At 38.6% G+C, this 16,243-nt stretch overlaps 1 protein-coding gene across 1 annotated transcript in view; it reads right to left on the reverse strand.

The window, feature by feature from the left end:
• LOC139764985 (uncharacterized) overlaps window positions 1-16,243 on the reverse strand; it is a 225,239-nt gene that overhangs the window by 29,892 nt on the left and 179,104 nt on the right. The window contains exons 2-5 of the mRNA XM_071692038.1: window positions 12,366-12,464; window positions 10,766-10,938; window positions 8,507-8,661; window positions 141-5,803 (exon numbers count right to left, since the gene is read on the reverse strand). Coding sequence (XP_071548139.1) covers window positions 141-5,803; window positions 8,507-8,661; window positions 10,766-10,938; window positions 12,366-12,464 — 6,090 coding nt within the window. The remainder of the gene's footprint in view (window positions 1-140; window positions 5,804-8,506; window positions 8,662-10,765; window positions 10,939-12,365; window positions 12,465-16,243) is intronic.

The raw sequence follows: 16,243 nt of genomic DNA on the forward strand, positions 1-16,243 counted from the left end.
TTTTGGAACTTCTTTGACTCCTTTCTTCTTTTGGAACTTCTTTGACTTCTCCTTTTCTACTTTTGGAACTTCTTTACTTCTTCCTTTTCTTTGAACTTCTTAACTTCTTCTTTTCTTCTTTTGGAATTCTTTGACTTCTTCTTCTTTTGGAACTTCTTTGACTTCCTTTTCTACTTTTGGAACTTCTTTAACTTCTGGAACTTCTTTGACTTCTTTTGGAACTTCTTTGACTTCCTTTTCTACTTTTGGAACTTCTTTAACTTCTTCTGGAACTTCTTCCTTTTCTATTTTTGGAACTTCCTTTTCTAGTTTTGGAACTTCTTTAGCTTCCTTCTTTTCTTTTGGAACTTCTTTGACTTCTTCCTTTTCTAATTTTGGAACTTCTTTAACTTCTTCCTTTTCTGTTGGAACTTCTTTATCTTCCTTTTCTTCTTTTGTAATTTCTTTGACTTCTTTTTCTACTTTTGGAACTTCTTTAACTTCTTTTGGAACTTCTTTGACTTCTTCCTTTTCTACTTTTGGAACTTCTTTTTCTTCCTTTTCTTCTTTTGGAATTTCTTTGACTTCTTCCTTTTCTACTTTTGGAACTTCTTTAACCTCTTTTGGAACTTCTTTGACTTCTTCCTTTTCTACTTTTGGAACTTCTTTAACTTCTTTTGGAACTTCTTTGACTTCTTCCTTTTCTACTTTTGGAACTTCTTTAACTACTTTTGGAACTTCTTTGACTTCTTCCTTTTCTACTTTTGGAACTTCCTTTTCTACCATTTCTTTTGGAACTTCTTTTTCTAACACTTCCTTTTCTTCTTTTGGAATTTCTTTAACTTCTTCCTTTTCTTCTTTTGGGACTTCTTTTTCTACCACTTCCTTTTCTTCTTTTAGAACTTCTTTTTCTACCACCAGCTTTTCTTCCTTTATAACTTTTTCTTTAACTTCTTTTGGAATTTCTTTTTCTATTACTTCCTTTTCTTTTTCAATAAGTATCTTTTCTTTTTCAATAAGTATTTCCTCTTTTGCAACTTCTTTTTCAACCACTTCTTTTTCTATCTCTTCCTTTTCTACTTTTGGAACTACTTTTTCTGCCACTTCCTTTTCTTTTTTCGTAATTTCAATTACCTTCATTTTGTCCTCATCGATAAGCTCTATTTCTTCAATGCTGACTTCCTTCATTTCCTTAGCTTTAATTTCTGTTTCTATAAGCTCTATTTCTTCTTTTGTAATGGCTTCTAATTTCTTTGCCTCTTTTTCAACAATTTCTCTTTCTTCTTTAACTTCATAAGCTACCACTTTTTCTTTTTCAACAAGTATTTCTTCTTTTGGAACTTCTTTTTCTATCAGCTCCTTTTCTTCTTTCGTTACTTCAATTGCTTTTGCTTTTTCTTCATGAATATATTCTCTGTCTTCAATAGTAACTTCCTTGGCCTCAATTTCAGTAATTTCTTTTTCTTCTTTTGTAACTACCTCTATTCTCTTAATCTCTCTCTCAGAAATTTCTATTTCTTCTTTCGTCACATCCTTTACTTTTTGTACCTCTTTTTCGGGAATTTCTTTTTCTTCTTTCATAACTTCTACGATCTTTAATTCTTTTTCTGGAACTTCCCTTTCTTCTCTTACAATTTTTTCTGTTTTCTTGATCTCTTCTTCCTTTCTGATTTCATCCAGTTTCTTTGCTTCCTTTTCAGCAAATTCTATTTCCTCTTTTGTAATTTCAACTGCTTTCTTTGCCTCCTTTTCAAGAACTTCTATCTCTTCTTCTGTAACTTCTATTTTTCTTGCCTCTTTGTCAATATCAATTTTCTCCATCCTTTCTTCTATTAAAGTTTCTTCTGTTATTTGTCTTTCCTCTGTAACAGTGGTTTGTACTCTACGTTCTTCTTCCATTTTCTTATATATTTGATCCTTTTCCATCATTTCAGTAATTTCTTTCTCTTTCACCTCAATTTTTTCTCTTGTCTGAATTTCTAGTTCGTCAATTTCCTTCTCTTCTTCATCTTGTTGTTCTTTCTCAGGGAGCTTTTCGATCTTAAGTTCCTCATATGCTGTGATAACTTTAACTGGTTTCTCATCTTTTACAACTGGCAATTCCTCTACTTCTTTTGTTTCATCTGGAACAGCTTCTGGTTTCTTGATTTTAATGGGTTCTTCTTTTTCACCAAGGGTTTGTGCAATGTCCTTTAGGAGCTCAGCTTTGTCTACTTTCTTGGAAATTTCCGTTACTTCAGTAATCTTTTCGCCTTTCTGTATAACTTCAGAAACAGCGGTTGCCTTAAATTCTGCATATTTGGCTTCAAATTCATCGAGTGATTTAGATGGCTTTTCCTCCTTTGAAATTTCATCTTCTTCGGGTGCTTCCTTCTCTTTAATTTCTTTGGTAATTTCCTTTACCAACTCCTTTTCGTGTTTCTCTGTTGTTACTTCTTCTCTGATTTGTAATTCTCCTGTAACTTCAATAAGAGGGGAACCAACATCAAGTTCTTCTTCTGCTGGTTTTTCCATCTCAATATCTTTCTCGTAAATATCACGTTCGATAGATTCTACTTCCTCGTGAATTGGCAGATCATCTACTTCATCTGGTGTTTTGATAACTTCCCGGGGATGAACTGGTGGTGCAGAGGGTTTGAATATCGCTTCAGGAAGAGATGTCGGAATTGGAACATCTTCTTTTGGCTTTGGGCTAGGTTCTTTCGGTAGGACTTCTTCCTTAGGTTCCACGGCAGGTACGCCAAATCCAGTGAATATTCCTCGGACTGGTCTTTCTTCATATTTTTCCTTATATTCTGTAAGTTTCGCACTGCTAGGTAGAGTGGCATAGACATCTCGATCTTCTGTTTCAATCTTCTCATAGATATCTTCTGTTTCATGTTTTTCTTCAAGCTTTGTAATCCCTTCGACTTTATCCTTAAGATCTTTTTTCTTTTCTGCTTCATCTTCTTTTTCTGAGATGCTCACTTTTTCCTCTTCAGGTGCTTCCTCTTCCTCCTCTTCAGCTTTCACTTCCTTTCTTATTCTTTCTTCCTTTTCAATTTCTTCTTCAACCTCTCCTTCCTCAACCTCCTCCTCTTCTTCTTCTTCCTCCTCTTCCTCCTCCTCTTCCTCTTCTTCTTCCTCCTCTTCTTCCTCCTCCTCTTCTTCTTCCTCCTCTTCAGCTTCCTTCTCAGCTTCCACATGCTCTTCAATTACGTCTTCTTTTTCTACATGCTCAACAACACCTTCTTCATGCAAAATAAGGGAATCTTTCTCCTCTTCTTCAAGGTGCTGTTTGTCAATAATTTGTAAAGTGTCTTCATCCAACTTTATTTCCTTTACTCCAGGAATGTTAGCAATGTCAGAGATACGATCCTCCTCATCTTGTTCTGGAGCAAGCATAAGATCTTCAGCTTCTTTGAGAGGGGCCACAATCTCTTCAACATCCTCACGGTCAGCAGCTGCCTCCACCACAGCAACGCCTGAAACTGCAGCAGCCATGACACCGGCTTTCACTGCTGCACCAGTGATAATCTTTTTCATTGGTTCTTCTGGTTTTGGTACAGGTGGTTTCTCAATCTTCTTAGCTCTTGGCACTTTGGGTGATGGCTTCGCTGCAACTCTCGGTATGGAAGGCTTAGGCTTTTGTTCTTTCAGTGCTGCATCAGCAGCCTTTGCTGCTCTGTTTTTGTCATCAACTAACTTCTTGTGCGTAATTTCTCGAGTTACCCTAGAGACTATTCTTCTTTCACCTCGTGGAGCTCTTGGGACAGGAGGTTTGAGAGGTCGGACTTCTCCATATACTTTCTCTTCCTTCTTCTCTGGTGCTGCAACTCTTCTAATACGTCTCTTCGATTCAGGGGTAATAGACTTCTTGGGAGTGCCTGCTTCATCAACTTTATGTTCCACTCTCTTTATTTTCCTTATTCTTCTTTCCTTTACTTCACCCTTCTTATCAGGAAGTTCATCTTTCTTTTCTTCGAGCTCTGCTTTACGTTCTCTCCGTTCTTTTCTTTCAAGGCTTTTTCTTTCCCTGAGTTTTCTTTCAAGTCGGTGTGCTCTGTCTTCAGCTCTTATTCTTCTGTCACCAGTGTCAATTCGTGATTCAACTTTTGGCTTCCTGTATCTCCTTGGCCTTTCAGGAGTACCTAATTCCTTTACTCTCTTTTCTTTTAACTTCTCTTTCTCTTTGATTTCTTTAGTCTGTTCAATTTCTAGAGAAGACTCTCTCTCTTCCCCAGTCACAACGCCAGACTCAGCAGAGACCAATGACGCCTCTCTGACATCTGTCGATTCGATCTCTTGTAGGTCTTTGGCTTCTAACGTTTCTATACTTTCTATTCTAGATTTTAAGTCTATAGATGATACTTCTATAGCTTTTGTAGTGATTTCTCTCTGTTCTATGGACTTCTGAGAATCTAATATATCTACAATAGGAGCTGCTTTGTCAGGAACTGGACTAGTAATTTCTTTGGTAACTTTTTTATCCGTAACATCTTCTCTTATTCTATGTGTTTCTACTTTGGTTCTAGTGACTTCTTCTTGGGCAATTTTAGTGGATATTATTTTTGAGTCTTCGGTGGTTTCAATAGGTTCAAGTGTAATATGACCATTCACCTTTTCCTTAGTTTCTTCAAGCTCACTTGTAACTTTTTCTTCTTTTCTATCTTCAATTTTCTCTTTTCTTTCTTCTCGCTTAATGGCACTTTTTTCAACCTTTCTCTCAACTCTTCTTTCTCTCCTAAGCTCACGGATTTTCTCATGTTCTGATCTCTCTAATCTTAATCTTCTCCTTTCTTCTCGACTAATAGAACGATCTACCCTTTCCCTCTTTATTCTGTGGGTGGGTGGGGATGGACTGACCGCTTTCGTTAATTTCGTTTCTTCTAGAATCTTTTCGATAGTCTTCGCACTCTTACGTTCTTCTGCGGCTGCTTTGATTGACTTCGCAGAACATGTTGGATACTTTAGATACTCTAAATTCCGTAATCTTTCTATTCCTTCGAATATTTTGTGTTGAGGTGTACTTCCAGGGAAAAGAATTCTGGTAATTGTGTCACTTGGATCATTTGGTTGCCATATTAATAGGGCACATATGGAAGTGAGGTTTGTTAGTGGACAAGGAAAAACTTTATCACCTATTTTGTAAGTAGTGAAGCCCATATCAGACGCAATCACTTCATTGTTCCATCTTTGCATGAACTCACGCACTTCTTTACTGTCTCTAGAGGGGTTTATCACATACATATCAAGTTTCCCATGTCCCACTTTGTGATATAGGTTGATTGGTTCCATCGCATTGTCACGGAAACACAAATGAGGTTTTAAGCTAATTTGTCTTAAGTTTTCTCGTAATAAATGTCCCTCATCCCACACATTAATGAGAAGTGGATCTCTGTCTTTGTCACCATCGGGAGACTTTAAGGTACCTGCAATATTACAAAAAGTATGTCCAATCTGGGGATAAACTGAACTAAGTGCTTTTCTACGCACAACATTTGTGATACCCATAAGATTAGAACTATTGAGTCTAGTAATAAGGACTGCATCGAGACGATCAAGGTGGCGTGTAAAGTCCCAGAAACACGCTTTGTAGTTGTAGCCACCATCCACAAGCATGTTGAAACCATTGACTCCAAACAGAGCCGAGTCCCCCTGGCCGCCAGGGAACACGTAGAGTGTAGGGCGAGAGAAACGGATGTTGCCCACAATGTCAGAGGGTTCAAGAAGTTCCTCAACGGGCGTGCTGGTGAGGAACTGTGACAGATAACGAACAAAGGTGGAGATTCCGGGGGTAATCTCAATCTTGTCGTCAGGGTTGACTGTCACTCGGCACAGTTTACTGAAATAGGAAACCACTATTGTTGACATTGTCAAGATGGCTTTATCGTTATAACAAGAACAGAAAAAAAATTAACCCCACTGACACTGAACCTATTCTGAGAAGAGTAGCAATTGAGTGAAACCTGATATATCATCCACTATCTGAAACGTTTTAACCTTCAGGTACATAACGGAAATTTACATGTTACAATGATATCTATTTTAGTAATGTAATACTCTAAGTGATAGGAAAGAAAGGATATAATTTAACAGTGATGCAATACTAAAATGCCTATGATTTCACGTACGTCTCACACTAAAATATAAAACAAAAATCAATTCATGACAGAAAAAATAATAATCAGTAAATGCTTATATGATGTAGTTGTTATCAACGAGCAAATTCTTTTTCTTTAAATCAACAAAATTTAAGTTCAAAACACAGCCACGCTAAAGATGACTTCCCCTGATATACATACAACATGAACATCAAAGCAATGTCTACAATACATATAAAAGAAAATTCAGTCTTTTATTTTTCTTAGATCATGAAATTCAAGTGTGCAATACAGACACATTAAAGATGTGTAAATATATTCATATAATATAAATATATATATATATATAAATATATATGTATATATATATATATATATATATATATATATATATATATATATATATATATATATATATATATATATATATATATATATATACTGAAAAAAGATTATTCCTTTTTCTGTGCAAGCATTACGTGCTGTGGTAGATAAACAACCCTTGATTGTTTTGAGTGTTGTGAGTTGTGAGCTTTACAGGTTGTTGTTTGATTTTGAAAGGATTAGTGACCATGCAAATGAGACACGGTTTAGGGTTGGGTGGATAATATACTGATAGAGGAAACCAGAGGGTTCTTTTCTTGTCTAAAACTGTGCTCACAAGATTATGAGGGAGATGATGCGTGTGATGCATGGGGTGACTGTCATGAGGAAGCTGATGTTTGTGATGCATGGGGAATGAGTACTTTAGACGGATCTGGTTTTCTTGTTTCATGAGGTTTGCAGCTTGTGTGGAAAAGGTTAGCTTATGGCTCTTTCTATGTCCTTGTGGTATGTGCTTTTACTTGGTTTTGTTAATGTTCTTGATGGAGTGTGATACGATAAGAGGGATTAGAAATCCCCGAGAGTGAAGATTTGGAGCATAGGTTCCGTGTGGTGTTCACGTAAATGCTCATCAAACTGATCTCCCATAATTTTGTGACACGTTAGTGGTGGAGTGGGTTGTGTGTACAGCTGAGGATGGATACGTAATTTCAGAGGAGGGTTGGTGTACTATGCTCTAGGTGGTCACTGTGTGCGGTACTAGTGCGCAGAAAATAATGCCTGGTGAAACTGGGTGCTGAGGATAGTAGACCGGGAGTTTGGTTTGCTAGTTACACAGGTTAAGTTTGTTAGGAAAGTTGCAGTGATTTATAAGTAGTTCGCCATTTGGGGGATCTTAGGTGTTCAGGTTTAGCAGGTACACTGTCTGGGAAGGCAGGTAGAAGGGAGCGTATATTGATGTTGCTTATGTTGAAGCTAGTATTGTATAAAAAGGTATACCACGAGTCTACATGTTCTGTCTTACCTTAGGATATATATATATATATATATATATATATATATATATATATATATATATATATATATATATATATATATATATATACACACACACACACAGATTTGTAGATGGAAGGTAAAACCACACGCAACTATTCGAACGACACTGTCATATGGGATACTGAGGTCAGCATGGGTAAAGCCGGCCTATTTTACAGAGGATTGTTGCCAGATTATTTGTATTATAGATATACGCCACTTTTACTTAATGAACAAATGAACTAGTCACAATTACCCTTACGTCAAAACAATGAATGCATGAAGGTATGTTGGTAAGCCAATGGAATGCACAGAATAGCTGCAGTGAGACATTCAGAGATATTCAAAACCCACAACAGTAATATCTAATGGTAACACCACTCTGTCAACACTGCCTTCTCGCATTGAATTATTAATCTAAACATTTTCGTATGATTCGATTTTTGCTTTTAGACCTAATGAAACCAGCCAACTTTGCCCTTCGCAAGAATCACTTTTGTGAAACAGATTTTAACAAGAGATGATGAAAGTCATAAATATAAGCTTTGTGATTATTGACTGGATATATAGGTGGCAACATGATAACGGTTATGTCTGACTACCGTAATGAAATTAGATGAGACTGAAATCATGTCTATCTGAAGAACATAATATCTCACACGATCACCTCTATTTTGTCTTTGAGACCTTTTATAAAAGTCCGATTGCATTTCTTTTTATTTCGTACATGCAGACTTGATGAGAAAGTGCTCAGGAGTCAGAAAATCATAGAAAAATACCAACAAAGTCTTCAGTTTACGATAATATGAAACAAATGAAGAGAAGTTGCAATGTAAATCCGGCATTAACTACCCCCAAACTGTAGCCGAAACCTCTGTAGGTTTGTACCAATATATTCAACTGTAACTAGCTGATTTCAAAGCTAGAAAGTGAGTTAACCAATGACCACTGTAGCTAGAGCTAGTTGGTTCTAACTGATATATTCATTTGTAACTAGCTGGTTCCATAGCTAGAAAGTGAGTGAACCAATGGCCTCTGTAGCTGAAGCTTAGGAAAGCTCATACCAATATATTCAGCTTTACCTAAATGATTCTTTAGCCAGGAAATGTGTTGACCAGTGCCCTTCTGCAGCACAGTGGATGTCAATGGTGATGCAATTCTCGTAGGCATGTAGGACGCGTTGAACTTCATATTCACTGAATGCTGCGATCAGGTCTGCTACAGAGAAGGTCCCGTCCTGTAAGATGGAAACTGGTGATAATTTCTGTACAAAGTTGACTGACACAAATGATAAGAAATGATTGTCAAACTTCTGTCATCGTCATGCAAATGAGGTAACCGTAAGAATATCTAAAACAGCGAGTATTTATTGTTGCAAGGGGTAATGACTTCCAAACTGCTGCTTCATAATTATTGTGAACAAATTTCTGAACAAGCACTGCAAACATGATTTCCAAACTATTGACCTAATTTCCATAACATGTTATTCTGAAATAACTGTAGTTTCACTAACTTACAAGGCAGTGAATGATTATCCGTGCGTTTTGCACGAAACACTTGGTGAAAAGGAGATAGATCCAGCACGGGAAGTTCTGCTACAGCCTAACAGGATCAAACTTAACCTAACCTGATCTAAGAAACACATGACAAAACCTAACCTAACCGAAGCTGCAACTAAGCTAAGCTAAGCTTATGCCGTTAAGGAAGAAAATCCCGATTGCGTTTAATGGACCGATAATCACTCTGAAGCTTTTTATATTATGTTAGCTGAGACGACACGGGTAACTGAGGTGCTAATCAAGCCATGCTATTAACGCTATATATATCCCCTAGCCTGAGCCAGGTACCCATTTTATGAACCAACCCATAAGAATGGATGAACAGCTGGGTTGAATGTGGACAGACTGACACAACCAGGGTTTGAACCTATGCCCTTGACGATGGGCGGTCTGGAAATGCAGAGACGTATGTATACCTAAGATATCTTCTTAAGCTAACATTCATTTCCAAAAATTAAGAAGTAGATATCGACGTCTAGGAATATACTCTAAGCGAGTCCATAGGTATTGAAATGATAAAAGAAAAATCGGCAAATAATAGTGTTATTTTACGTTTCCTAAACAAAGTTATAATCTTGGACCAATATGATCTAATGACCAACTTAAAACGAACCCTGACAATTCAACTTCATTCTGTTTCTTATGATACTTTACACTCGAGCTTTGATACTATCAGATACCTAGTTCAAATAGCATTTAGTACTTCATCTTTCATTAGAATCCACCAAGACAACAGAGTGATTAAGTTTACAATACACGCGTCAGCCAACCCCAGCCATCAATGAGTAGCACAGTTTCTTGATTCCCTCATGCTATGAAGGCTGACAGTTTCGTACTGGTGTGGATTATCTACAGTTATCAGTCACTGTTGATGACGTGATTTTCTCAGTTCATTCATTATTCAGAAAACAAATGCAGAGTACCAAGAGGACGTCTTACGTATTTCAGCTGAAGATCATAGGGACGCGGTGTCACGTACAACATGACTTAAAAGTCCGGAGCCAGAGAGAGAAATTATTTATCTGTCGTACCACAAATACCCAAAATACATACTGTGAACTTACGTGTCCATGAGTACTCCATACTAACAGGTATATCAATGCAAACAATACTCATTCTGAACATCTATCACACAATATAAATAGTAAATTCTGCCATTGAGTCCGAGTTTTTGAGACATTTTGTTTACAAGAGTTAGAACTAGAATACAAGACTTTACACTGTGTCTTCTGAATTCAAGTAGCAACGAATCTTATTAAAATGATTCATTGAAGCAGATGATGTAATGTATTTTGAAAGTCTTGAGAGAAGTTTTATCGTAGTAACATTACTCTGAGTTGATAAAAAACTTGATCATAAAGTGATATCTTAGATGTAGTCACAGAGACGACAGTGTTTTCAACAAGGGGGTTGATTTTCTTTGGTTCACTGACCCAGAGTCTAACGTCAGTATGAATGAAATTCTTATCATGATGTTCATACCAAGGTTGAACGAATGAACTTGAATGTTTGATTCTATATTGAAAACGCTGGGTTAGATCATTTTTCCTGGTGCTGGAGCTGAATATTGACGTTCACCAGTTAGACTATATAATAACGTATCTCAGGTGCTTTAGGCGGCTATGGAGCCAGATCAAGTGTTGTCTGTGTCAACACTACGTCATTGCTGCCAACTCCTCCCTCGCCTTAGATAGATGGTAGCCTCTAATGCCACAAGCCCAGCTGGACTGGTTCTTCTACCCAACATCTTGGGCTCACTGGAAGACGCAGGGAATAACTCACCTGTAGCATCCATGATCCAGATCCAGCGAAGGCATAGCCTGCGTGGATAATGTGTCTGTGTTTGGTGAATGAAGAGAGGAGGTTCTTGAGGCACTGTTGAAGGGTGTTAACCTGGGGGTGGATTAACACTTCTGCAACGAGGTTCTCAGTAGCATACTGGATTAGTCGCTCTCCTGCCGGAGGGGAAAGAGGAGGGTTAGCTTTTGTTAGTGTGGTTGGGGTGGATCTCTTTGTTCTGCTCTCGTACGTTAACGAGATGAGAGATGATCTGTTTGCCTATCTAAAATAAGAGGGTATGAATATTTGCATATTTACAGTCTAGAGTGCTAATTATGTGTGAGGAAGATAAAGGGGTTATTTGCTTAATTAGATGAGACAAGAGGCAACAAATGTTTATCCAACTACAAGTTATAATGTCAGTGTTACTTTACGTGCATGACAATGTCCCCAGCTCACATGTCGACCGACAGCAGTGTAACTTTCATACTGTTTCATCGATAAAAGTAAAGTGTGATGACCACAGCACTTTGATAATCAAGAAAACTAAGTTTGGTCTTCAGTATCCTAAGAAAAGGCATTATGAATCTGATTGTACAATCTATGAAGGTGGATGATACCCTAATAGTCTGTGTCTAAGTGAGGGAAGTCAGCCTTCTTCCTTAAGAAACCGCTGAATTCTTTATTTTTTCAGAGGAATTCAGTAAATCATGAGGCATATTGATATGCTTCCAAGTAGGATTCCTGGAGTCCTGGTAAGTACAAGGGCATGGTCTAGGAGTACTGAAGCCTTGGTAAGTACAAGGGAATGGTTAGAGAAGTACCAAGGCCCTGGTAAGTACAAGGGCATGTCTTGAGAAGTGCTGAGGCCCCTGGTAAGTACAAAGAAAAGGTGCAGGGAGTACTGAGGCATTGTTAAATACCTGGACATTGTCTGGGGAGTACTGGGATCCTGGTTAAGTAAAAGAAGCTGTCTGAGTAGTTAGTTGTGGGTTTCTGTTAAGTAGAAAGACTGTCTGACGAGTACTGGGGCACTGATGAGTGCAAGAACTTTGTACTTGTACTGGAAGGTATAAGAACATTGTCTGAGGAGTACGAAGGTCCTGGTAAATGCATGGGCTTGGCTTTGGCCCGAACCACAGCTCGTGCTGTGGTAGATAAAGTGATAGAAATGAAGTGACAAAGTCCTGTAGCTCTACCCAAGATATAGTGATTTAAAACTTTGGTAAGTATACCAGATAAATCAAATTGCTTCGAAGCTATTTCCAGTAAATCTTTGTAAATAACTCAGCTTCATAGAGTATCTGGAAAATAAATGTCTAATTCTGAGGTGTTTTTCAAACTTTCTTTGATTTAGATGAGAGGAAGTCATACTCATTATTGATATGAATTACTGGCTGTAATCATGGAGCAAGTAATCGTGATAAACCCAAATAGCTTTATGAAATGTACTTAGAAGACTTATGATTAGATTAATCACTTCTCGAGTAGACAAACACTGCCACTTCATATCTTGTCACGTAACTCCATGTCATGCCATATCATTTCACGTCATGTGATGTCCTGTTATGTCAGGTGGGATCATGTCATGTCATTAACCCACCTCCTTTTTGTTCTTCTCCTTCTAGGTTAAGTTCAGCAATTGTGTTGAGTTCCTTATGGATGTCCACGTGCGCCTTTTCCTCATCCCATGATAGGAACCCTGTGAAAAGAAGACTTCTATGAGCGTCCAGGTGAGGGGCAATACAGTGACATATAACATACCAACAATGAATAATACAAAGAACATCATATTTGCAACAGAGGTTGATAATGTTGAATGATACAAAGAAATCATACCTCGAACAGGACTGGATGTTGTCGTAATCAGAACCTAACTGGTATTTAGTAAATGTAAAAGGTTTATATCCTGATACAAAATTAGTGGGTAGAGTGTTACACTGACGAAAAGAGAGTTGTGTCGACTCATAATGTTAAGCAAACTAGAGTAACAGATACAGAAAACATTACATCAGAATATATATGTGCAACAAGGAGTCTCAATGGTGAGTTCTTATCTTTATGCAATCCTAAGCTCAGCAGCTTGCAACACTCTTCCAGCAACACTAGCTAACACAACACTACAACAACACAGAAGGAAACGCTAACAGCAACAGAAGTCCAACACTTCCTCAACAGCAACACACTGGGGTATTCTTCCTAATACCTACAACAAAACTCCCCCACACTCCTACAACTCCTCACTTCCACAAAAGTCACACTACTAACCTAAGCAACACTCTCCCAGCATCAATAGTAAACATAGCAACACTCCCCAGCAACAATAGTGAACCTAGCAACACTCCTCCACCAACAATAGAACACCTAGCAACATCCCTGAAACACTAACCACAACTATAAAACCATCTGCCCATCACCAGAACCCCTTAACAAAATCCCACAAAACCACAAATTGCAGGAAAACATCGTTCCCTCGGTAACAGCCATGACCTAACAACACTTCTCTCCAAAAGCACACAAAGAGAGGCCATCAAGGCTGCTGACACCACACCCAGGGATTTTACCCTAATGGTTCCCAAGGACTCAGACCTGAGCCCACAGAGCCAACCATCGATGACCTGACCTTTCGTGACCCTTGACCTGAATACAAGTGACCTCACGTCTGTAAACCGGTGATCCGATTGATAAAACATGATGTAAATTTTCTAATATATGTGTTCAGGTAGATAGATAGACAGACAGATAGATAGATTCGAGATGGCTATGATAAGTGTATATAGCTGACCCGTGCCATCTCATCACCCATGACATGAAAAATGTACAGAGTTTAAGAACTTGTTGTTCATATGTTTAACATGTACAGTAGCATCTTCATCTTCACTATACGTGGCGAGGAAATTCTTATGATAAACAGTTATTCAGATATTGTTCTGATGTTTTCAATATCATTTTTGTAATTAATGTTATAAATAAAGGTTACCTGACATTCTTAAAGTGGTCTTTGTAGCTTTCATTGATTGTATATCTATTATCATTATCAATAATACTGATACCAATGATATCATCATTAAGACTATAAAGGTTAGGTTAGTCTTATTGTTATCATCATCATTATCATCATTATTATTATTATTTTTGCTATCATTATTATCATTACTCTTGTTCTTCTTCTTCTTCTTCTTTTCGTTAGTATTTCTGATATTACCGCTAGGTAGTGGCCGCAGAATTTGTGATTAAAACCTTGTCACGTCAGAAGTGTCACCAGGGCGCCCACATTCCCCCGATGGGGGGGGGAGGCTCCTCCTCCCTGGATCGAAGGCAGGCGGGCGAGGAGCCCAAGACGCGGTCACAAAACTCCAGATATTCCCTCACAATAATAGCCGCTTTCTAGCCCACCGCCTGGAGTGTCTTGAGACGTCGCCCGCAAGGGTTGAGGAGATTATGTCATGAAAGGCCTTCTCTCTCTCTCTCTCTCTCTCTCTCTCTCTCTCTCTCTCTCTCTCTCTCTCTCTCTCTCTCTCTCTCCCTCCGTCACGGTCGACCCAGATCCCAACACTGGGACGTCGTCGTCGTCATTTCTACAACAACGTCCCTTACTCTCTCCTCCTGCAACCCCTTCCCTCTTGTCCCTGGAAGGCTTCCATCTCCTCCATCGCTTGACGACCTCCTGACTCACTTCTTTCTTCGTCCTCAGTTTCGATCTTTCCCATCAGCTCTCCATATGGTATCCATCATCCTAAAGCTCTTTACTATCAGCTCTCCATCACTCTAAAGTTCTGTTCCTCTTTCGTATGTTCTGTCCATATATCTGATTTGCTGCTCCTCGCGTCTTCGAAGTTCGATGTTCTCGTTATCGCCTTCTTCAGTTGGCGCCTACAGCCTTCAGCGGCCGACATGGATCAGCACTTCCTAATCCTCTCTTTCACACAGTTTTGTCATCAGCATCACACACAGGTGTCTCATGTCAGCGTCACATACACATTTCCTTCGTCTTCATCGTCCAAACCTTATATTCATATCTTATCTTTACCTAACTTTCCTTTCAATCTTTTTCTCTAGACACATCTTCATCTTCCCCTCATTTACACGCATTTTCTCTGGTTCTCTCATATCCTCATAGTCAGTACCTTACTTCTTTCCCCCTCACATCTACCATTATACTTTCCAGCCTTTGAAGTCTTGGCCGGTCACAGACCTGGCCTGACACTGCCAATGGGTTTTCTTCCCTCACCACCTTCCTGGAAGCCACCTTCCCTCTCAAGAGGAGAAACCTACCTCGTATATCGCTGGAGGAATGATGAAGAAAAAATCATATTTTGCAACGCGTACGTAAATGTTTCGCTAATAGGTCAGACCTTATGAGACAATACGCTGTTTGTTTCCTCATCTCCATAACATATACCTCGTCAGCTGGATCTCTAGTGGCATTACAACTGTACTCACTGTACTGTGCTAATCTTATGGTACATTTTACATACCATATAACCTAACCTGGTACCGCCCCGTGTCCGTGTTAACTCTAAAAGACAAGTTCCTTCATTACCTGTATCATTTACGTGATAGTTATCAGAGTCACTCACTAAGATTGTCTGAAAATATAAAGGTTCTTTTAGCTTTCATCTGTCGATAATGCTACACTACATCAGGTGATACTGAGCTGAAAAGAAGAGAAAAGGAGAGAAATGGAAGTGGTTAGGTAAGCAGATAGATTGATTGGGAAAGAGGAAAAAGAAAGCAAGCAAGATACATACAGACAGACAGAATGGTAGAAAACAAGAGAAACATCAGGAATGAGAAAGAGTACAAGAAACGCACCTTACGTCCCATCTACTGACCTAACATAACAAACACTAACGTCTTTAATCTTATAACATTCCAGGAGGAATGTATCGAAACACGTTCCATGAAGCTCCTCCACGAACCCTGCCTTATCTCTAGTCTTCCGTCTGGAGGCATTGGTAACCTCGGGAAGATCACTGACAACACAGCTCCCTCCAGAAATAAACATGGGTCTTGTCTGGAGTGTCTGGAAGCAAGAAGTTTTGCTGAAATTTTGGTGGCTCTTATCGCCAAGACTTTCCTAGTTTCAACACCAGATTCGTTTGGATGATATTCATAATTCATTTGGCTTCTGGGAAAACTAGAGAGAGAAAAGATGAATTCAAAAAGATGCGGATCTAAGAAAATATCTAAAGCCACTAGAAGCATAAAGAAATGTTTGATTCAAAAGGTTGGTGGTGGTCTAGAAAAGTGGCTGGGACCACAAGCGGCATAATTCAAATATATATTGGTCTTGAAAAATACCTGTGGACGGTGAAAAAGAACTAAAAAAAGGAGAGAAAATGAGACGCAAACTGAGAGATGCATCGGCTTGTGATCTTTACAAGAGCAAAACCTCATAAACCCGCCGCCAGAGGTCTCTTAAAGCCAACCAGTCATAAACCCAAACACTTGTATGAAATTTGGGGCCACTGTGAGGAC

The sequence above is a fragment of the Panulirus ornatus genome, chromosome 52 (assembly GCF_036320965.1).
Source record: "Panulirus ornatus isolate Po-2019 chromosome 52, ASM3632096v1, whole genome shotgun sequence".
NCBI lineage: Eukaryota > Metazoa > Arthropoda > Malacostraca > Decapoda > Palinuridae > Panulirus > Panulirus ornatus.